Source organism: Eleutherodactylus coqui, chromosome 5 (assembly GCF_035609145.1).
Source record: "Eleutherodactylus coqui strain aEleCoq1 chromosome 5, aEleCoq1.hap1, whole genome shotgun sequence".
In the NCBI taxonomy this organism is placed as follows: Eukaryota; Metazoa; Chordata; class Amphibia; order Anura; family Eleutherodactylidae; genus Eleutherodactylus; species Eleutherodactylus coqui.
In genome coordinates, this window is record NC_089841.1 from 13,782,740 (window position 1) to 13,807,219 (window position 24,480).

Consider the following 24,480-nt stretch of genomic DNA (forward strand, 5'->3'; position numbering starts at 1 on the left):
GCAAAATTATACACTCCATGGCAATACAGGAATTGGTCTTTCCACACAATGTAGCAGTTGAATGCAACCCAGTCAAGGATATTTAATAGGGTTTTCTTCAATGCACTCCCTCTCTAGCTTTAGGATTATTTGTGAACAGGATCCCCGTCAGTCCCGGTTATCTGCGGGTTGTGCTCAGTAGGTTACCGTGAGGTCTGTGTAATGGAGGCTGGGGTGAGACTGTACTTGTAATGGAGGCTGGGGTGAGACTGTACTTGTAATGGAGGCTGAAGTGAGGCTGTACTTGTAATGGAGACTGAGGTGAGGCTGTACTTGTAATGGAGGCTGGGGTGAGGCTGTACTTGTAATGGAGGCTGGGGTGAGGCTGTACTTGTAATGGAGGCTGGGGTGAGGCTGTACTTGTAATGGAGGCTGAGGTGAGGCTGTGTCTGTAATGGAGGCTGGGGTGAGGCTGTACTTGTAATGGAGGCTGGGGTGAGGCTGTACTTGTAATGGAGGCTGGGTGAGGCTGTACTTGTAATGGAGGCTGAGGTGAGGCTGTACTTGTAATGGAGGCTGGGGTGAGGCTGTACTTGTAATGGAGGCTACGGTGAGGCTGTACTTGTAATGGAGCCTACGGTGAGGCTGTACTTGTAATGGAGGCTGGGGTGAGGCTGTACTTGTAATGGAGGCGAGGGTGAGGCTGTACTTGTAATGGAGGCTGGGGTGAGGCTGTACTTGTAATGGAGGCTGGGGTGAGGCTGTACTTGTAATGGAGGCTGGGGTGAGGCTGTACTTGTAATGGAGGCTGGGGTGAGGCTGTACTTGTAATGGAGGCTGGGGTGAGGCTGTACTTGTAATGGAGGCTAGGGTGAGGCTGTACTTGTAATGGAGGCTGGGGTGAGACTATACTTGTAATGGAGGCTGGGGTGAGGCTGTACTTGTAATGGAGGCTGAGGTGAGGCTGTACTTGTAATGGAGGCTGGGGTGAGGCTGTACTTGTAATGGAGGCTGGGGTGAGGCTGTACTTGTAATGGAGGCTGGGGTGAGGCTGTACTTGTAATGGAGGCTGGGGTGAGACTGTACTTGTAATGGAGGCTGGGGTGAGGCTGTACTTGTAATGGAGGCTGAGGTGAGGCTGTACTTGTAATGGAGGCTGGGGTGAGGCTGTACTTGTAATGGAGGCTGGGGTGAGACTGTACTTGTAATGGAGGCTGGGGTGAGGCTGTACTTGTAATGGAGGCTGAGGTGAGGCTGTACTTGTAATGGAGGCTGGGGTGAGGCTGTACTTGTAATGGAGGCTTAGGTGAGGCTGTACTTGTAATGGAGGCTGGAGTGAGGCTGTACTTGTAATGGAGGCTGGGGTGAGGCTGTACTTGTAATGGAGGCTGGGGTGAGGCTGTACTTGTAATGGAGGCTAGGGTGAGGCTGTACTTGTAATGGAGGCTGGGGTGAGACTGTACTTGTAATGGAGGCTGAGGTGAGGCTGTACTTGTAAGGGAGGCTAGGGTGAGGCTGTACTTGTAATGGAGGCTGGGGTGAGACTGTACTTGTAATGGAGGCTGGGTTGAGGCTGTACTTTTAATGGAGGCAGAGGTGAGGCTGTACTTGTAATGGAGGCTGGGGTGAGGCTGTACTTGTAATGGAGGCTGGGGTGAGACTGTACTTGTAATGGAGGCTGAGGTGAGGCTGTACTTGTAATGGAGGCTGAGGTGAGGCTGTACTTGTAATGGAGGCTGGGGTGAGGCTGTACTTGTAATGGAGGCTGGGGTGAGGCTGTACTTGTAATGGAGGCTGGGGTGAGACTGTACTTGTAATGGAGGCTGGGGTGAGGCTGTACTTGTAATGGAGGCTGGGGTGAGGCTGTACTTGTAATGGAGGCTGGGGTGAGGCTGTACTTGTAATGGAGGCTGGGGTGAGGCTGTACTTGTAATGGAGGCTGGGGTGAGGCTGTACTTTTAATGGAGGCAGAGGTGAGGCTGTACTTGTAATGGAGGCTGGGGTGAGGCTGTACTTGTAATGGAGGCTGGGGTGAGGCTGTATTTTCCCTGTTTTTCCAGCATCACAGGGGCTCAGAACACTCTCTGTTTTGGTAGTAGAATCCCAACCTATTGTCCTCAGACTGCTCGCTGACTGACTTCTTTACTCCCTGAATCACTCGCTGACTGACTTCTTCACTCCCTGAATCACTCGCTGACTGACTTCTTCACTCCCTGAATCACTCGCTGACTGACTCTCTTCACACCCCAGCTTTGACTGACTGACTGGCTGAATGACTCCCAGACTTCTTCTCTCACTGACTCTCTGACTGGAACTGACTTCCCGCTCAAACTGTCTGACTCAAAATTGTGTAACTCCTCCCCATATCCCAACTTGCACTGCTCTGTTTTCACGGGCTTGGATCCTCTCTACCAATCAGTGATCAGCGTGACAGTAACCAATCAGGAGACAGACATTGCCAGGCAGATTAGGACTTTGTCTGTCAGGAAAAGGGAGAAACAGGGAGTACATACAGGGGGGTTTTAAAGATTGGTGAATGTGTTACATCCTGTAGGACCTTCTGTCTGTCTCTCTCTCTCTCTCTGGTAATCTTTGAGGTAACTGTCTCTCTCTATCAGGTAATCTCTGAGGTAACTATCTCTTTGGTAATCTCTGAGGTAACGGTCTCTCTCTCTGGTAATCTCTGAGGTAACTGTCTCTCTCTCTCTGGTAATCTCTGAGGTAACTGTCTCTCTCTCTGGTAATCTCTGAGGTAACGCTCTCTCAGGTAATCTCTGAGGTAACTGTGTCTCGAGTAATCTCTGAGGTAGCTGTCTCTCTCTCTCTCTGTGAGGTAACTCTCTCTCAGGTCACTGATAACGACTCCTCTACACTCACTGATCTCCCTCGGCCCACAGAACTAACTGCCGGCTGTCCATGTCACTGACTTTACCTCAAAATGTGATTGTTCTCAGCAAGAGAAACAACGTAATCTTGTAGATATGATACCTTTTAATGGCTAACAAAAATACATGATGTAATAATAGCGAGCTTGTGAACCAACGCAGGGATCTTCTTCAGGCTTATGGATTGGATCTGAAGAGGCATGCATATTTGGTTTTGTGGAGCCTGTCTGTGGGCTCCACAAAACTTCTGGACTTGATACCGGAGAACCCCAAGGTTGGAACATTCTACATGCTTCCAAAACTACACAAAGCTGGCAACCCAGGAAGGCCGATTATCTCAGGTGTGGGAACCCTCACTGAAGGAATCTCAGGATGGGTGGAAGGTATCCTCAAACCAGCTACCTGCAAGACACCACGGACCTACTGAACAAACTGTCAACCGTAGGTCCCCTCTCCAATGGCACCATCCTGGCCACTATGGATGTGGAATCCTTGTATTCCAACATCCCACACGAGGATGGACTGACTGACTGCCAGGCGCACCTTGAGGCCAATGGGGTCGCCTCTGATGCAGTGCTACAACTCACAAGATTCATTCTCACACACAATTATTTCTCCTTTGGCAAAGAGAAATTCCTGCAACTCACGGGGACTGCCATGGGCAGTAAAATGGCACCACAATATGCCAACCTTTTTATGGCAAAACTGGAGAGTGACTTTCTGGCCTCTTGCCCCAGCAAACCATTGGCCTACTTCCGCTACATTGATGACATCATGATCATCTGGACCCACACCAAACAAGAATTAATAAAATTCCATGAAAGATTCAATGCATTCCACCCCACCATAAAAATGACATTAAGCTACTCGCATACAGAAATCAACTTTTTGGACACCACCATAAAGATTTCAAACAACTCAATACAGACATCCCTATACCGAAAACCGATTGATCGGCCCACATACCTCAGATGGGACAGTTTCCATCCTAAACACATCAAAAAGTCCATTGTCTACAGCCAGGCCATCAGATACAACCGGATCTGCTCCAACCCAACAGACAGAGAGGAACATTTGTACCATCTTCAAAGAACATTTATAAATCAGGGCTACCATCCCACCTCAATTGATGACCAAATCACCAGAGCCACCAGGATACCCAGAAGTCAACTACTCCAATACAAGAAGGAAAGAAACAATCGTGTGCCTCTAGTAGTGACCTACAATCCGCAACTAGAGGTACTAAGGAAAACCGCAAGAAAACTCCACCATACCCTGCACAAGGATGACCGTCTGAAAACCATATTCCCGGACCCTCCGCTTCTGTGTTACAGGCGACCTCCAAACTTGAGGAACTTTATAATCAGGAGTGCATTACCCTCTGACACACAAAAAGGAACTTATCCCTGTAATGTAAAGAGCTGTAAGACCTGCTCACATATACTGACTGCGGACAGGATACGGATCCCCAACACACAGCAGGACTATAAGATCCCAGGGACATTTACATGTTCCTCGTCCAATGTTGTGTACCTGATCCTGTGCAGTAAATGTCCTGTTGGGGGTCTTTATGTTGGAGAAACAGGACAGAAACTGAAAGCGAGGATGAGATCTCATCACCACACGATTGAACACAGAAAAAGAGAATTACCTGTGGCCGAGCACTTCTCTGACCATGGACATAACATAGGAGATATGAGAGTTTTGATATTGAAGGGTGGTTTCAAGTCACAAAACCACAGAAGAATTTGGGAATATAAATTGATAACAACCTTTGACACGCTGAATACGGGGTTAAATTATTCCCCAGGATTTATGCGTGAATGGGAAGTGTGAGACATTTATTATACAGATAAGACCCCCATCAGCAGTAATTCAGGGACCGTAAACTTTCACTCCCTTATTAGTGTTTAGCTAAAAATGTTTGTGTATATCTTGTAGCAATTCAAGCCTGCTGACTTTCCCCCCTCCAACAGTAATTTAGGGACCATAAAACTTTCACTCCGCTATCAGTGCCTAGACAAAAAAGGTTTGTTTGCTGTTGCAGAATTCCTTTTAAGTGCGAACCAATCACAACCATATCTGTGCCTTGTCATAAGTATGTATGTTATAAGTGTGTATAAATATCCATGCCTCTTCAGATCCAATCCATAAGCCTGAAGAAGAACCCTGCGTTGGTTCGCAAGCTCGCTATTATTACATCATGTATTTCTGTTACCCATTAAAAGCTCTCATATCTACAAGATTACGTCGTTTCTCTTGCTGAGAACAATCACATTTTGCTCTACTGGCTAACACGGTACCAGATCTTTGTTTTCATTATGACTTTACCTCAGCTCAGCTCCTCCTACTTGCCCTGCTCTTATTGGCTGTCTGATTAACCCTTATAGTGCCCCTTGGGAAGGCCCCACCCCCTCTGTATGATAGAATGCAGCAGGTAAACCTGGATGTTCCATTATAACCTGACTGTCAGCCGTGTGACATCCCAGCAGGAGGAGGCGGATTGTTCTAGAGACACTGGGAGTTAGGATTCATATAGAGAACAGTCTCAGGCCCAGCAGGGAGAGGGGGCGGGGCTTGTAGACCAACCTCCTGTCATGTGATCCCTGACTCCTCCCATACAGATGATCACATGACAGTGACACCATCACAGGTCCTACAAGCACACGGCTGCTGTCCAGCAAGTTATCCGCTATCCAGCGTTTGATCTCCTCATCCCAGCAGTCCTACTGAGGTGAATGGATTACCGGAGTGTGTTGGTGTCCTCTATGGCCCACAGCTTGGTATGCACCGGGGCCACAGCCTCAGATTGGCGGGGGACCCAGTGGTCAGATTCCCATCGATCAGCAATGTCGCCATCCTGTGGGCAGCCGATAACTTGCTGGGGTGGAAGAACCCTTTTATCTAGTTTCCTTTTGTTCTTATATAGGAGATCTATCCTTCTGGTCATCGGGGCGAGAAGCTGAGATTTGGGCGTCCAGTGACATCATATATTTTTTTTAATATTTAGTTTTATTTAATGCATGTCTTTTGCTTATATAACGCCATCGTATTCTGCAGCGCCGTACACACATCACTCTACAGACATGATATAAAGTCACTTTCTCCAATTCATTCATACATGGGCTCATTTTTGTATTAAAGGGGTTTTCCAGGATGACGTTATTGATGTGTCCTCAGGATGACTTATCATTAGTTGATTGGCAGTGAACTGCCTCTTGTGATCGCCACTGATCAGCTGATTGTAAAGGCCATGGATCTCGGCTGAGCACTGCCGCCTCTTCTCAGATGTGGCGGAACATTTATCGGTCACATAGCCTAAGAACTGCTCGGTCCCATTCAAGTGAATAAGATTGAGCTGCAGTACCAAGAACATCCACTATACACAGTACAGTGCTGTGCCTGGTAGGGGCCGAAGTGATAGCAGACTCACCTGGGTTCCGCTGTCACTTCAATGATAGGATCAGCTACTAATGACATCTCCTGACGATACAGTAGGTCATCAATAGTTTAGTCCCGGAAACACCTGCAAGCCAATTTAATAGGGTTTCCCAGTAGTTTAATTGTATCCCCCATCCTGTTTACCCCCTAGCCACAGGATGGGGGTAACTATCTGATCAGTTGGGGTCCGACTTCTGGGACCCCACTGATCACCAGTAAAAGGATCTGCCCACCTGTAAGACTGGTAATGAATAGAGCGGCAGCATACAAGCTTGGCCATAATATATATATTTAAAGGAAGTGCCGGAGATAGCAGAGGGCTTGAAGAAATCTCCGCACTTCCATAGTGATTGATGGGAGCAGCGGATCGGGTAGTCATCCCCCATCCTGTAGAGAAGGGGGAACTTTATGTTGCTGTAAAACCCCTTTAACCTATCAGTATGTTTTGAAGTGTGGAAGTAAATCGGAGCGCCAGGAGGAGACCCAAGTAAAGATGGGCAGAACATACAAATTTTATGCATCTATTGGCCCTGGTCAGAGTTGAACCCAGGACTCCAGTGCCACAAGATAACCATACTTACCACCAGCCACCGCGCTGTACGTTATGTGTTTAGTTTTTGTTTTATTTTATTCATTTTTCACACATTGTGCCCCTGTGTGACCCAAATAAAGTCAACTACTACTGGATGTTGGGCGACAGTTAGAAAGTTTCTCATGGAATCCATAGCCCATCCCCTGTGTCAGCTGCAGACAGGCCGCGGATCGTACGGCTTCCATTGACCTCAATGCAAGCCGTCTGAGCGGAAATCGCACTGAAATGGAGCATGCTGCGATTTATTTTCTGGACCAAAAAAATTTGCAAAACACCTCTGCATGCTTTAATTCAGGTGCGGACGCCCATGCTTGCCTATGGACATCGGGCCTAAGTTTATTAAATATTACCCCATGAATGTTCATTTGTTTTCTCCACCTTCAGTCTATCATGTACGGGCATCTTTAGTAAAAAAGGGAACTCTGTTCTGTCAGCTGAGGGGTGGAGAAATAAAGGGAAATTTAGAGGTTTCTTATACGTCTTGGAGTCAGTAGGGTTTCTGGAAGATGTTCGTCTTCCCATGTTGTTCACCTTCCCATCCTCTTTTTTTGCTTATGCATTTTTGAGGCAAAAAGTGTGATTTAGGTTTTTTTTTGGCCTGTATAAGTTAGCATAAATTACTATATCAGTGATTAAAGGAACACTCAGTGCAGTGTCCTACAGGGAGGCCCCAGATACCTGACATACATGAGGAGCTGGAAGGGTATAGTGCTGACTCGTCACAGTGGCACTTACCATTCTCCATCCTGGAGGGACACACGCAGCCAAGGCCAGGGTAGCACTGCAGTCCACCTAAGACACTCCTAGGATAGGGAATGCCCACAAAACTGGATAACATGGGATTAGTTGTCACGCATGATGCCACCATTCCTACACACACCGGTATGACCCTTGGCAGATAAGAAATTCATCCACAGACTGTTCTTAGTACCATGAGTCTATGAGAATGGTTAGAACCTAGCATAAACTTTGAATGAATAGACTTAGGGAACTTAGTACCTCCACACAGCTCTTACAGGCTCAAAGACGCACATGTGTGAACAGAGATTATTATCTTGTAGTACCTCCACCCAGCTTTGGATAATATGACAATTAAAGGGTGTACCTCTATGTGGTGATCCAGACTTCAGACGTCCACGTAGGAAAATTAGAAGATTAGATAGTACCTCTGCACTGGCCTTGAAAGGAAGCAGTTACTCACAGATGCTCTCTCTCACTCTTGGGGGCTCACTATTTACATCCAGAACACAAGCAGCATGGGATATCTCTCCTCCTCTTCCATCTTCACCACAGGAAGGCTGAAAGTGTCTCCATGTGGCTCTGTGTTAGGTGGAACTCAGTGGCAGGCAAGATGGAAGAACCCCCTTCCCGCTTTCAAGCACTCACATTAAGGCTGCCTGTCCACAGGCAATGTGAAATCCCGCGGGAGCCGCCACCCAGGCGCAGAAGCCGGCAGACGAATCACCGTGGTGAGCCTATCTGACAAATAGGCTCACCGCGGAGAATCGCAGCAATTCGCAGCATGCTGCGAATTGCTGGCCGCGAGCAGAGAATCGCAATGATTCTCCACTCGTGGACAGGGGGGCTGCACTTTCCATAGTGGCGCTATGGAAAGCATTCACTGTGTTCCCCGCGGCCGGAGAATCGCCGCGGGGAACGCAGTGAAAATTCGCCCATGGACAGGAGCCCTTATACCTTCTCTCATACCCTGTAACATGACATAACTGATACATTTACATGCAGGTTTTGGATTTCTGTAGATATTAACCTCTCAAACGCTGCAGCTGTGCAACACATACACTGGAAATGCCAAGACAGATTTGCACAGTGCATCAACATAAGACATACATGTATGGCATTTATGGAGGGGACCAGGATGATGTACTGGGTCACTACACTCAGACATGATGGGCTTATTTGCTTCTGGTGGTTTTGATGATGCAGGTGTGGATGGAGGAGGGGGATAAAATCTTCCTATGTGCAATTAGACATCAGTCTTGAGAATTATGGGAGAAGGATAGTTAAAGCATTAGAGGGGATATCTAAAGAAAACAAATTATACCCTATTTACAGTTTAGGGAAAAATGTGCATCTTGGTAAGGGCCTGACTGCTGCGACCGATACCACTCCCTAGAATAGGGCTCTGGTGTGTCCTGTACTGATAGCAGCAGTGATTAAACATATAATTGCCACCCTATCCCTATCAGTTCAATTGCCAGAAATACCCAAGTGCTTGAACTCAACTATCTCTGGTGGTCCTATTGAAATTAATAGAGCGACGGGGTATGCATGTGTGACTGCCTTCAGGATGTGCCAGAGCCCTGTTCTTGGGCTCGGTGGGGATACCAACTGTAATAAGGGATTATTTGCTTTTGTGGAGTAATCCCTTTAATAGAATGATGGCACAAAACACTACCATGCAGAAGTATGCTGATAAGTCTTTGGCTTTTTGTTCTTTTTTTTGTTTCTATGGTAACGAGTGTTACATCACATGAAAGCCTTTGTGTCTAATATATGTTTTCAAAATGTTGTGTTTGTAGCTTATGGCAACAGTGATCTAGGCACGCGGGAAAACAAAATGGCGGAGTCTAAGGTGGTGATCACAGCAAATGAGAGCAGAGGAGTGATAAAATCCTTGCTTCTACAAGGATATTCATGGTGATATGTCACAGACATTGGAGGATCAATGCCCTTCATATTCTATAGTTAAGAACTGGGTTGCCAATTTTAAAATGGGCCACTTCAGCACCAATGATGAGGAACGTCCTGGACGACCGAGAGAGGTTGTTGTTCCGGAGATCGTCGGTTCCGGAGATCGTCGATGCTGTGCACAACCTCATACTGGAGAATCGGCGAATTTCAGCTAAAGGAATAACAGACGTCATGGGGATTTCTCGTGAACGTGTTTGTGTCATTATTCATGAACTTTTGAACATGAAGCTATCTGCAGAGTGGGTCCCCAAATGTTTGACAACAGATCAGAAAAGCATGCGAGTGAAAACTTCCCGGTCCATTTGTCAGCGTTTCCGGACTGATAAGAACTTGCTGGATCGACTGGTCAATATGGATGAGACCTGGATCTATTTGTATGACCCTGAAACCAAGGAGCAGTCAAAAGAGTGGAGGCACAGTGGTTCCCCTCACCCAAAGAACTTCAGCCACTAAGGTGATGGCGTCTGTGTTCTGGGATAAGGAGGGTTTGCTGCTAGTGGACTACCTTCAAAATAGTTCCACCATCAATGCAAGGTATTACATTGAACCTTTGGACCAATTGAAGGCAGCTCTGAAGGCCAAAAGGCGTGGCAAGCTGTCCAAAGGAATCTTGTTCCTGCAAGACAACGCCTCCGCTCACACTGCACAAGTGACCATGGCAAAACTGGTGGAGCTAGGCTTCCAGCTGGTTGACCACCCACCTTATTCACCAGATCTAGCTCCCTCGGACTAGCATCAGTTTCCAAACCTGAAGAAACACCTCAAGGGTACCAAATTTCACACCATTTCTGATGCCATGGCTGCTACGGATGACTGGTTTGAGGCACAACCAAAATCCTTCTTTTTGCTAGTCTTACAGAACTTGGAATGCCGATGTAAGAAGTGTGTTGACATCAGTGGAGAGGATGTGGAATAAATGTAAAGTTTCATCTTCCTATCTCGTTTCTTTCTGGGTAAAGCAAAGACTTAGAGGCAGCCCCTTGTATTGCACCAACAAGCATAGTAAGGCTATAAAGAAAAGTAAAAAAAACAGTTTCCCTTATATCAGATCAAAAGTATAAACAATTAAGAAACACAATTACTATCATCACATCCTAAAAAACTTGCTTATTCCTCACATTCATTTAAAAAAAAAATAAAACTCCAGAATTCTGTACTACACACACACACACACACACACACGAAAAGGCACAGACATAGTGAGATTAATTTGCGCTTAAAACAATACCAGACAAGATGAGCAGAGAAGTAAATACTTAATTAGTCCACTGGTAAGGATTATGACAGTTTTATGATCTCTAAATTGGTGTTAGGGGGTCACCAGGACTGCGTGTTATCTCTCAGACTTGCAAATAAGGAAGTTGGAACAATACCTCTGCAGTGTCACCTAATGGGGGTCTTCAAATAAATGTATGACTTTTTAACAGTCTGTAAAACAATGATTTGGAATAGCACCCATTCCCTGACCCACTCACCCCTCCAGGTGTCTCCACACACTTCCTGGGTGCTGTCCTTAAGGACAGCCCTCTTGACCTCCTTTAGACCTTTACTGCTCATATTGTCTGGTATTGTTTTAACTGCAAGGTAATCTTGCTATGTCTGTACCTTTTTATGTGTGAACATTTGCATATATATATATATATATATATATATATATATATATATATATATATAATATAATATATATATATATATATATATATATATATATATATATATATATATATATATATATATATATATATGCCCCATCCCAGAGGTGTAACTTGAAGCTCCTGGGCCCCAATGCAAAACCTGCAACAGGGCCCCCAACTATAATGCTTTATTCATAGTACTGGGCTCCCTATATGGAGAAGAGAGGCCTTATGGGCCCCCTAAGGGTCCTGGGCCCGGGTGCAACTGCATCCCCTATAGTTATGCCCCTGCCCCACCCAGATGTGTTTCATTATGCCTGAGGAAGGATCCTGAGGGGTCCAAAAGCTCACTCTAACATCCTAGACTTTGTTAGCCATTAAAAGGTATATCTACAAGATTACTCAGCTTCTCTTAATGAGAACAATCACACTTTGCTCTGCTGGCTAACATGGTACCATGTCTGCCCCCGCCCCGATCAGCTGTCAATATATAACAATAAGACAAGTTCCCTTTAATATCTTCTCAGATGGTCCCCCTTATTCCCTTCAGCAATTGCATTTTAGATGGCAGTTTGTGTGGTTTTTATATTGTCCCATATTCTTTCCATTCAGGTCCTACAATATCGGATCCTTTGATATCTTTTATGTAAGATATTTTGATGACTGACCTATTCAAGATGGAGAAGGACAGAAACAAGATGATTGAGAGTGCATTAAATCTCACCCTAGAGATACTCTTCCAGCTTACTGGTGAGGTGAGAGTTTCTAATGATATCACATTATATCAATCTGACCTATGGCGATAACAGAAAATGTCACTAGACAGGTGAGAGATTCTGATGATGTCACATGACATCATTCTTATCTATGGTAACAACAGATGATGTCACTGGAGGGGGAGATATTCTGATGATGTCACATGACATCATTCTTATCTATGGTAAAAACAGATGATGTCACTCGAGAGATGATGGACTGTGGAAATGTCTGTAGTGATATTTATTAATGTCTCCCCATATACAGGATTACATAGTAGTGCAGAAAACCTCTAATGATCGCTGTTGGGCCCCAGTGTGTGATGGATGGGGAAGACCCCTGAGCCCAATCTTGGGGCCCCCACCTCACCCCCTGATACATGAGGACATCAATGTACAGAAGATTCTAGAATTCACTAACAAGATGATTGAGCTGCTGACTGGAGAGGTGATGCTGCAGGGAATGCTGGGACATTGTACAATAATGACATAAATCAGCCGTACATACTGATACAAAATATCAGCTACACAGCTCTGCTACATGCACATCACACATACACACACAACTCTGCTGCGCTGCTTTCGCATATGAGCCGTAAGTGATTTACGAACTTCAGCAGCTCGCTGAGAAGACATGTTCGCTCTGCTGAGATTTACAAACTTCAGCTGGTGGCTGATGTGAAATTGTGGCTTGTCGCTGTGTCATGTAAGCTGCATTAGCTGCACGGTGGCGTTGAACCCTTTGTGGTAACATGTTTGCATGACAGCGACGGTTTGTTTTAACACTGCATAACAGTTAACGATTAGATGAAAGCTTGACTTGTGTGGGTAGCATTAGCACTTGTGATGACAGGATATCACGTTCTGTGAGCACACAGCTGTGATGACGTCATAAGGTGGAGTTCAGACACCATTTTAATGATAACATGATGGTGATATCACCACAGGTCCTGTAAGCACGCGGCTGCTGACAGGGTCTGCGTTTTATATATGCTTCAGATGGACCTGCGATGATGTCATGGGGCAGAGCTCAGAGACCATGTGACTGTGTGATGATGTCACTGTCATGAGATCAGGGAGCAGGGCTAAGTGGTGGTGGCTGATCACATGACAGCAACATCATCAAAGGTCCTGTGAGCACACAGCTGCTGTCATGCTCTGCATGTTTCATACTGTAGGACCTGCGATGACATCACCAGCATGTGATATGGGGCAGAGCATGAGAAGCACCCACACACATACAAAGAGACAAGTGGTTGTTAGTAGTTTGATTATAAAATAACAGCACTGGAGGCTTCTGGGTGATGACTGTATATTGTGTTATCAGGTTCCTATAAGGTGTCAGGATGTCGCTGTCTATTTCTCCATGGAGGAGTGGGAGTATTTAGAAGGACACAAGGATCTGTACAAGGAGGCCATGATGGAGACCCTCCAGCCGCTCCCATCACCAGGTAATAGACAGGACTAAATCCACGGGGACTTTATTATCTGTATATAAAGAATGATTTAGTGTCCGTCTGTGTTTCCTGCAGTTCCATCCAGTAAGAGAAGAACCCCAGAGAGATGTCCCCATCCTCTTCTTCCACAGGACCATCAGGTAGATGGAGATGTTCCTCTGATCTGTAGAAGGCTGTGAAGCTCTTGTCTTCAGTCTTATTAGATGCCTTCTCCTTGTGTGATGAGGCCGGTGGAGATGGCAGGATTACCGCTGACCAGAGACATTACATCTTGTCTGGATCTTCTCCCAGTGTTCTGGCGGTGGAGACTGCTGGTGGGAATAAGGAGCCAACAGGTTGGATTTATATCTATCTGCTCCTTTATTTCCTCAAGACAAGCAGCGGATGTGTCTGGTAGACGCTGATCTCCTCCACTGAGACAACATGCAGCGTGTCTAGCCATGCCAAATATATACTTATCAAAAAAATCAAGCACCTAGGAGTACTCAGAATGGAATGAAACTTTCTCTGTGTGTTTGTAATGTTGATATAAGTAAGTGATTACAATATGAGAGCAAAAGAATAATTAATTACAGAAAACTGAACCCTTGGGAGGCTGTAGTTCCCTGTTGTATTGCCTCCAGCTTGGATGCAAGATGTGATACAACAGGGTACTAGAGCCTCCATGGACACCTGTATCTTATCTTGCATCCAAGTTAGAGGCGGTACAACAAGGTACTAGAGCCTCCATGCCCACCTATATCACATCTTGCATCCAAGCTAGAGGCGATACAACAGGGAACTAGAGCCTCCATGGCCACCTCTAGCTTGGATGCAAGATGTGATACAGGCGGGCATGGAGGCTCTAGTAACCTGTTGTACCACCTGTAGCTTGGATACAAGATGTGATATAGGTTTGCAAGGAGTCTCTTTTACCCTGTTGTACCCCCTTAAGCTTTGATACAAGATGTGATACAGGTGGGCATGGAGGCTCTAGTGCCTTGTTGAGTCACCTCTAGCTTGCATATGATATGTAATACCAGCGGGCATGGAGGCTCTAGTACCCTGTTGTACTGCCTATAACGTGGATGCAAGATGTGATATGAATAGGCATGAAGCTCTAGCACATGCGATGGCCCTCCAGACCATCACACCAGCAGTGGGGGCAGTGTGCCGCTTCACAGCAAAGGCAGGATTGAGGCGCTCATTGATAGGTCTCCAAACACAAACATAACCATCGTCTGTTGCCAAACTTAACCTAGATTTGTCGCTGAAGACAGTCCAGCTCTGGTCCATAACAGTCCAGTTTTTTCATTCATGACACCACTGCAAATGAAGGTGAAAGTGGGTGTCAAAGGCCGCACACGTAATGGGCCAGTGAAACTAAATGTCCTTCAGCCAAGCACATGGTTATGGGTCAGACAGACACAGGGGTGTAATGATGGCACCACCTGTCTCTAGATAGTGGACAACAAAACAATTGGAGCTGCTTGTGCTTCTCGGATGATCAGACAACCCTCTCTACTGGTCCCAACACCTCCTAACTGGTCAGACGCTCCTCTCTACTGGTGGTCTGTCGGGGGCATCTTGAGCCTGGTCACCTTGTGCGCCCTCACACATCCACTATTCCCAACACCTTCTAACAGTCTGCTCAGAACGGCGCAGGTGGCAGGCAATTTGTCAATACGACCATCCAGCTTCTCACATTCTAATAATGCGCCCCCCTCTCAGTCTCTGGTAACGGGGTGAAATCGCTTCTCTGTGTTGTAAAGGTGTCTAGTGGTCAACAAGCTTTACACAAGCAGAAGAAGAGGTCACTACACACAAGGAGCCTCCGAGAACCTCTTATAGGCCATGGGGGGAACCACTTTTAGGACCTCAAGTGGTAAGACTGTTCATCTAATCACACCACAACTCTAATCATTTACATATAGATGGAACTGCATGTCGAGTTTTGCAGCAAAATGACAACTTCTTCTAGGCACTTGATTTTTTTTCAAAGAGTGTACATGCGTATGAGGTTCCTAAGGTTGTCATTGAGCCATCATCTAATATTTAGTCTCTAGACCTGAAGCTATGTGGCTCAGATAACTACTCCTGTCAGGTCATTTTTGGTCATTATGGTGATTAAATGATTAAACGTGTTTTCCAGGCAGTGGCCGCTGTCAAGGCCGGGATACACCAGGGTTGGAGTGGAAAGCATTGTTCCAACCCCTGTGTAGTGGCCGGCTCTCCTAATTCCAGTTGTAGCTCTCATTGAAATCAATTCTTTCAGGTCATGTCAACCTTAATCTGGTCATATAAAACCTTCCACACGACTTCTCCAACCGTTTGCTGACTTCTACAATATTTGTCTCCCAGCTTTTGTATCAAGATGAAGATCTGACCAATATTAATACTACAGAGACAAATGTGAGGGGCGATCAGCGGTTTAAAGAGGAGATTCCTACAGGTAACCGCCCAGGTGAGTAGTAACCACTAAATACAGCTGAGAAGAGTCACAGATTCTCCTCGGTCACCGGCTGCAGATAGTTATGTAGATTTATAAGCTCTGGGATCCGGCGAACGCCAGTGACTATATTGGGGTCCGCCCACTCTCCGCCAAGCTGCCTGGCTTTTATGAAAGATTTGAAACCAGCCTTAGTCTGACTGCGCCTTTTCACCTTAAGTTTATTCTTTTACTGATTATGTCTATATTTGTAACTTTTTATTTACTCTGCATGGTATTATATATTCTGGATTTCAACACCTATGTTTACGATTAGAGATGAGCAAGCACGCTTGGATAAGGCAGTTACTCGAGCGAGCATCGCTCTTCTCGAGTAACTGAATTCTCATCCTAGCAGGCTCGGGGGGGGGGGGGGGGGGGGGAGTGCGGCGGGGGGGGGGGGGGGGAGAGAGATCAACGACAGAGGAAGAAGTCTCCAAGCTCCTTTCCGCTGCCCGCCCCACCACCTGCGCTAGCAACTCTCTCCCCTCTCACCTCCTCCGGTCCCTTTCCCCAGCTCTCATTACTCACCTCACCACAATCTGCAACCTCTCTCTAACCTCTGGCACTTCCCCTCCTCATTTAAACACTCCATCATATCCCCTCTGCTTAAAAAACAAACCCTGGACCCGACTAATGCTGCCAACTACCGACCCGTCTCAAACCTCCCCTTCATCTCCAAATTACTGGAACGCCTGGTCTACTCCCGCCTTACACGCTTTCTCTCTGACAACTCACACCTCGACCCCCTCCAGTCTGGTTTCCGCTCTCTACACTCGACCGAAACTTCCCTTACAAAAGTAACAAATGACCTGATGACTGCAAAGTCGAGAGGTGACTACTCCCTACTAATCCTCCTTGATCTGTCTGCTGCATTTGACACTGTCGACCATAACCTCCTTCTCACTATGCTCCGCTCTATTGGTCTAAAGGACACTGCTCTCTCCTGGTTCTCTTCTTACCTCTCTGACCACTCTTTCAGTGTTTCCTTTGCTGGCTCTATCTCCGCTTAACTTCCTCTTGCTGTTGGGGTACCCCAGGGCTCGGTCTTTGGTCCCCTTCTGTTTATCTATACTGCCCCAATTGGACAAACCATCCACAAATTTGGCCTCCAATACCATCTCTACGCTGACGACACCCAACTATACACCTCCTCTCGTGAGATCTCTGGACCATTCCTCCAAAATATCACCGACTGTCCGCTGTCTCTAACACTATGTCCTCCATTTTTCTCAAACTAAACCTCTCTAAAACTGACCTTCTTGTCTTTCCACCTTCTAACCGACCTCCCCTCAACATCTCCACTCCAGTGTCTTGCACCATCATAACCCCCAGACGGCATGCCCGATGCCTTGGGGTCACACTGGACTCTGACCTCTCCTTTACCCCCCATATCCAATCTCTGGCCCAAACATGCCACATGCACCTCAGAAATATTGCTAAAATATGTCCGTTCCTAACCACGGACACGCTAAAGACACTCGTGGTCGCCCTCATCCACTCCCAGCTTGACTACTGCAGCTCGCTACTCATCGGGCTCCCCCACACTAGACTCGCTCTGCTCCAATCCATACTAAATGCGGCAGCTAGGCTCATTTTTCTATCCAGCCGTTACTCAGACGCCTCTGCATTATGTCAGTTGCTGCATTGGCTGCCCTTCCACTGCAGAACTAAATTTAAACTCCTCAACTTCACCCACAAAGCTCTGCATGGTGCCGCGCCACCATACATCGCCTCCCTCCTGTCAGTACATCACCAAGCCCAATCACTCCAATCTGCTAACACTGTCAGACTAAACACCCCTGTAATACGAACCTCACATGCTCGCCTACAGGACTTCACCAGAGCAGCACCCATCCTCTGGAACGCTCTACCATAAGGCATCCAGACAATTCCCGATGCACGAAATTTCAGACGTGCCTTAAAAATGCACCTCTTCAGGAAAGCATACCAAATCTCCTGACCTAGTCCCTCGCCCCTCCCTATGGTGCCCCACCCTGTTTGCCTTCTAATAATTGATCTGTACATGAAATTTCCTATTGCCTGTGTTCCCCAACCCATTTGTGTTTAACCCAATGTACCTCACATTGTAATTGTTGTATTGTTTTGCATTTATCCATGCCTGAAAGCGCTGCGGAATAAGTTGGCGCTATACAAATAAAGATTATTATTATTATCTTGATAATAAAGTTGATATTTGCTTCAGAAAATGACTTTGGAGGCTGCCCATGACGAAAAGGTTGGGCCTAGCACTTACATTTTCTAACGAAGCAATGGAGGTAGAAAGCACTGAACTGTCTTCCGAGGAACATCTGGGAAGATGAACTGGAAATGTATGTCTGTACTGTGGTGGATCTGCCCATTCCTTGCGAACATGCCCAGTCAAGTTGGGACTCCGCTACCTGCAGTCTTCGGGACAAGCTCTGGGTGATATAGTGTTCTTGCCATAATTTCTCCTCCAAGTATCAGTGACCCATGGTAATGTACACTTCTCTACTGAGGCCTACCTGATTATGGCTCTGCCAGGAATTTCACGAATCTGGCTCTGGCAACACAGCATAGGAAAGATAGACTACTCCTGAAAAAACCCTTGTCTGTCACTTATGTGGATGGGGGGGGGGGGGGGGGGGGGAGGGCGCCTCTAGCCAAATGTCATCATGTTAATCACTGAATGTAAATATAAAGCCTACATAAGGTGGCATTTGATCAAAATAGCATCCAAAAGGAAAGGGGAAAAGGACAAGCCCTCCTAGCCCCAGATAGAAGGCTCTTCCTCCTCCAAACATTAACCCTTTCCAATCCAATTTGTATCCTGATTTTCCTAGGGGTCTTACTCTTTTTCTGCCATTATACAACAGCGCTATATGCTGGCTAAAGCCAGTACTGCATGAGGTAACACGTTGGATAGGCTCCGACAGCAGAGAGGCTGGCAATATTCAGTAAGAGGACACCGACGGATGTCTTCCAACATCGGAGCTGTACAGCCTTAAATCATAATGTCTTCAGAGGTCAGACAGTGGATTGGAAAGGGTTAAATCAGCAAAATGTCTCCTTAGCTACGACAAGAGCAATTAAGGATATTAAACTACAAATTAATCTGCTTCTCTCACAGCGACTTATTATAAATACGCTAACAAACTGGATCGTGCACTTGCAGCCAGTCTCCGAAACAGGGCTAAAAATAATAACGTCTTCAAAATTAATACTCCTCATGGGAAACAGACGTCCAACCGTGACCAGATTTATGATACCTTCCATGAATACTACAACATACTGTATAAGGTCCAAAAGGGTAACACGCTTTTCCCCCAGAAACCACAATTCTGGGAGCCCTGAAGCTCCCCTCCATTTCAGATGCTCAGAGAGAATCCCTGAACGCCAATGTTTCCGAGGAAGAAATCCTAAACACCATTAGCTAGGTAAGGCCCCCAGACCCGACTGTTTTACCACCCTTTATTACAAAAAATTTAAAGGTATCCAGTTCAACCATTGTGAAAAATATTTCAAGACCTCATAAAGAAAGAGACTCCTCCAAATGAATTCCGGGACTTCCAACTTACAGTAATCATTAAAGCAAATAAAGGCCACCCATCCCCCAAAATTTATAGACCTATTTCATTGCTTTACCTGGATTACAAGATTTTCATGGCTATTCTAGCTACATGACTGAACCCCTCTCCTGGCCCTGGTCCATAAAGATCTGCTGGGGTTTATACCTGTAAGACAAGCTCCAGATAATGTCCGTAAAGTGTTAAACATTATGGACCATGTTACCAACACAAAAGCACAGATGCCCTTATTAGCGTTAGACTTAGAAAAGACCTTTGATACACTATCGTGGAGTTATTGATTTTAGGGTTCTACAGAGCATTGGAATCCAAGGGCCCTTCCTCTCTGCTCTCTCGGCCATCTACTCCACACCTGCGTTTCTTAAACCACCCTCCACAAGAATTACTCCTATACAAATCAATAGAGGAACCAGACAAGGATGCCCCCTGTCCCCGGCCCTATTTTCTTTAGCTATTGATAACCCCCTCTGGGTGGACATTGAGAAAAGACACATAAATCTGCGCCTGATACCTTTTTTAACCTGGTTCACAGACCCTTTTCCTTCAGGATTGCTGTAAATGAGCCCCCTTTTCTATTATCCCCTTCTGCTGTGGAGAAGTACTTGATTTAAATATAACTTGACCTCAAAGCCCTCTCTGATGCTACCCGTGATTACCACCATATCTGGACCTATCCTGCTTCACATGGTAGAGATGCAACTGCATAATAACATTACGCCTCTTTTACTATCAAGTCAAAATTTATTACCAAACATCAATTTATGGCCATATTCAAACTACCCACACAGGAATACCTACGGATCCAGGTGTTCCATTTTGTCCAATCCCTACCCCTGCCCCCCATTCTCTCCAATCTCACCCCATTTGAAAACCTTTGTGCTAACAACCCTTCTCGGAGAGGAACTCTCTCATATATAGTATGCTGAACCAACCCATAGCCGGGGAAAAACTTCAATTTATGAGAAGGTGGGGGGAGGACCTAGGAATGGAGTTGACTCTAGAAAGATGACAGCACTGTTGTTCCACTATTACTAAGGGTAATCATTAGGTTTTTCCTTATGGAAACTTCGGTTAAAATCCTTAATATAACATACTTAGTTCCACAAAGAATCCACCATGTGTACCCATCTTCCTCCCTGCTCTGTTTCCGAGGTTGCCGAGAGGTCGGGAGTATGTTCCACACTTGGTCTTGCCCGGAGGTTATTAAGCTATGGAAACGTGTTCATAATTTGATGAACCATTTGTTTGTGAGCCCGATATTTAAATCTCTCACGGTTTTCCTTCTAGGAGACCGACCACTGAAGCTTAAATTCAGAGCCCATCGGCTTATTCAGGTCATTTGTATGGCCACAAGGATCCATATCATTTTCAAATGGAAAACCCTAAATCTCTTCCTGAGATAACTAAAAGAATATCCATAATCATGCTTTATGAAAGGATCCATAATATCAGAACGGACTCACTATCCAATTTCCTACATACATGGCAGCCCTGGATTGACCATTCAGAAGTCCCAGGACTACGTTATAGCTTAGCTTTCTTTCTAACCAATCCTGAACATTTAGTATACAAACAGAGAATTGATATGGATCCTTGACTACCCCTTGTTATATTCCCATTGTTACTCCTTCCTAATATTATAGTTTAATGAATACAATGCTATATTAAAATTTATAGTACTTCTAGTCAGTAATAATTGAACCCATGCGTGGGGAACTAAGAATGTTGTACACCAATATTTTTTGTGGAAATTTTGAATAAAAACCATTAAACTAGAAAGAAGATTCCAGCTAAGAGAGTAATCACCAGCACTCTTTACATTATTGTTATTAAATCTCAGTAATATCTATCCCAGTGGTCAGTGACAGCTTACTGTGCTTCCTGCTGGCCAATCTGCTCTCCTCTGGGGTTCTCCTTAATCTCACTGTATGTAATAGTCATTGTTGACACATCAGGCACATTAGTGATCATATTCTGGGTCTGACGTGAAAGCATATAGGATTATTGTATGCACTAAGCTGTTTTATAGATGAACAGTTTTATATTTGCTGAACACAGTGTGTATTACATTCTGCTTCATAGGAGATTTTTGAAAAAAACATACCATATATACTCGAGTATAAGCCTAGTTTTTCAGCACATTTTTTTATGCTGAAAAAGCCCCCCTCGGCTTATACTCGAGTGAGGGGAAAAAAGCAACAACAAAAAAAACGGAATACTCTCCTCCCAACCTGTGTCTGTGTCCCTGGTGCGATGGTCTCCCCGGCGGTGCGGCAAGCTGCTTGAGAATTCTCCCCACTGTCAGCTTTGAATTCCCCTGCTATCAGCGCTGTGTAGGTAAGCACTGTGATTGGATCAAACGCCAGCCAATCACAGCCAGTGCTTGATCATTTACAGCCATTCAGCTTATGACATCACTGAATGGCTGTGATTGGTTTATTGAGGGCCGGCTGTGATTGGCTGGCACTCGATCCAATCACAGCACTTATTTTCACAACGCTGACGGCGGGGGAATTCAAAGCCAAGCATGGAGATGACAGTGGGAAGAATTTTCAAGCAGCTTGCCGCAGCGACGGGCAGACCATTGTGCTGGAGACACAGACGCCAGCTGGTAGATGAGTATTGCATTTTTTCTTTACCTAGTATATACTCGAGTATAGCTAGGCTTATACTCGAGTCAATAAGTTTTACCAGTTTTTTGTGGTAAAAATTATTAACTCTGCTTATACTCGGGTCGGCTAATACTTGAGTATATGCGGTAAATTAATTTTGCTGCAGAAATAACCAAACTCTGTGCATATGGAATATACTATTTATGTAGTCTGAGTTCAGTGATCTACCGGGGTGCAGGCACCTATGGCTTCTTCATACATGGCCATTCTACTCCTCCCATCATCTTAAAAAGAAGTGCATGTAGCTTTACGGTTCACCATTGAGCATTTACTAAAAGAGTGTTAACAGCTACACTGATACATGAACTAATGAAGATAGAAGCTTCACTACAGCAGGGAAAAACTACAACAGAACAGTCTGGTGGCTGAACATCATGATCTACTGGTCCTCGCTCTGAAGTCTGCTGTGGGATTGTGATCTGTTTTGCCACTACTGCTAAGGCTACTGTCACACCAATATTAGGTCTCAGTTGAAAGACTTCCATCTCTCTGTTCCATTTTTGGAGAAAACTGAAATAAAACGGAAAAATGTTTTTTCCCCCTATTGATTTTAATGGGGTTTCAAGAAAATGAAAAATCTTCAGTTCACTTCCATTCTGTTAGGTTTGCAATTTTTAGAACGGAAAATAGTGCAGTCTGCAGCATTATACTTTCCTAAAAACGGAAACCTGATGGAATAAGAGCAAGCCTTTTTGTTTTTTGGAAGGGGAAAATTCGAATTTTAGTTATGAACTGCATTTTGCTGTATGACTTGTTACAGAAATGTTATAAAATATCTACATGATGTTTAATCAAAAATAGTAAAATCGTTTTTTGTTTTCTTTACAGAGGATGGTACTGGGAGCTCAGAGGGGTGTTTGATAGTTGTAGATTGTAAAGCAGAGAATTGTGGTATCACACAAGATACATATGAAAAACCAGCCATTATCCCGGATATCCCCTCAGCTCTTCACAGCAAAGATCCGTCATCTGATCCTCTTATACAGGTCCCACCTTTTGATTCATCACAGACTGAGAAGCAGAAGAAAAGTCAGAGAAGGGGAGAGCATCAAAGAGCTCAGACAGGAGAGAAACCATATTCATGTTCAGAATGTGGGAAATGTTTCTATGCAAAATCCGATCTTGCTTTACACCAGAGAACTCACACAGGAGAAAAGCCATATTCATGTTTAGAATGTGGGAAATGTTTCACTGGGAAATCAGATCTTGTTAAACATCAGAGAACTCACACAGGAGAGAAGCCATATTCATGTCCAGAATGTGGCAAATGTTTTAATGTGAAATCAAATCTTGTTAAACATCGGACAATACACACAGGAGAGAGGCCATATTTTTGTTCAGAATGTGGAAAATGTTTCAATCGGAAATCACATCTTCTTAGACATCAGGTAATTCACACAGGGGACAAGCCATTTCCGTGCTTACAATGTGGGAAATGTTTTACACGTAAAACATCTCTTGTCGTGCATCAGAGAAGTCACACAGGGGAGAAACCATCTTTTTGTTGAGAATGCTGAAAATGTTTCAATTGGAAGTCACATCTTCTTAGACATCAGGTAATTTACAGTGGAGATAATATTGTAATCCGTATTCTTGTAGTGTCAAGGAAAGTGATTTATATATAAATCAGCTCCAACTGTACATCAAAGATCTCACAGCGGAAAAACATTTTGTGTTCAGAAGCTTACATCTTCTTGAAATCACATCTTAGGCATCAAGAAACTCGCACAGGAAGTCTCTAATTTGTTTTTTTCCAAACCTTTATTAAAACTTATATTTTCTTAAAATACAGAGATTATCATTATTCCAGCAGGATTACAATAAAGTGACATACGGCATCCACATGTAACATAATGTGCTATTGGGTCAGATAATAGGGGATTATATAGCATCAGACTTAGCTATTGACCTTCCACATTACAGCAGGAGTTCAAAACAGCAGATCCCGGAGCGGGCACAAAAGACATTGATCTCATTTGCAGTTTTTTGTCCCATTGATAAGGGACTTGGGTGGAGATGGCAGGGCTGGGACCTTGTTTCTAGCAATCTGAGATGGTCGGAGATTAGGTCAGAAGACCTGTGGTTAGGCCGGAAGACATAAAAGAAAAAAACGTAGCCATAATATGTGTATGTCATTGACTTATAAATATGTCTGGAATCCATTTTTCAGGCCTCTTGCCATAGACTAATGACACAAATTTTGGCCATGTTTTAGCCCCCATAATATGGATGTGTGTCCCAGCCTGACTATGGGCACGCTGACCTCAGCTCCAAGCATACTTAAAATCTAAGAATGTATTTTGGCTGCAAAAACGCG

The 24,480-nt window shown here is 45.0% G+C and overlaps 1 protein-coding gene across 1 annotated transcript in view; it reads left to right on the top strand.

Moving 5' to 3' along the window:
- The window catches only part of LOC136629077 (zinc finger protein 436-like), a 58,218-nt gene that overhangs the window by 7,010 nt on the left and 26,728 nt on the right, over positions 1 to 24,480 (top strand). The window contains exons 2-7 of the mRNA XM_066605201.1: positions 11,856 to 11,998; positions 12,267 to 12,446; positions 13,326 to 13,449; positions 13,531 to 13,595; positions 15,796 to 15,898; positions 22,992 to 23,639. Of these exons, the coding sequence (XP_066461298.1) occupies positions 11,903 to 11,998; positions 12,267 to 12,446; positions 13,326 to 13,449; positions 13,531 to 13,595; positions 15,796 to 15,898; positions 22,992 to 23,639 (1,216 nt within the window). The 5' untranslated portion in view covers positions 11,856 to 11,902. The remainder of the gene's footprint in view (positions 1 to 11,855; positions 11,999 to 12,266; positions 12,447 to 13,325; positions 13,450 to 13,530; positions 13,596 to 15,795; positions 15,899 to 22,991; positions 23,640 to 24,480) is intronic.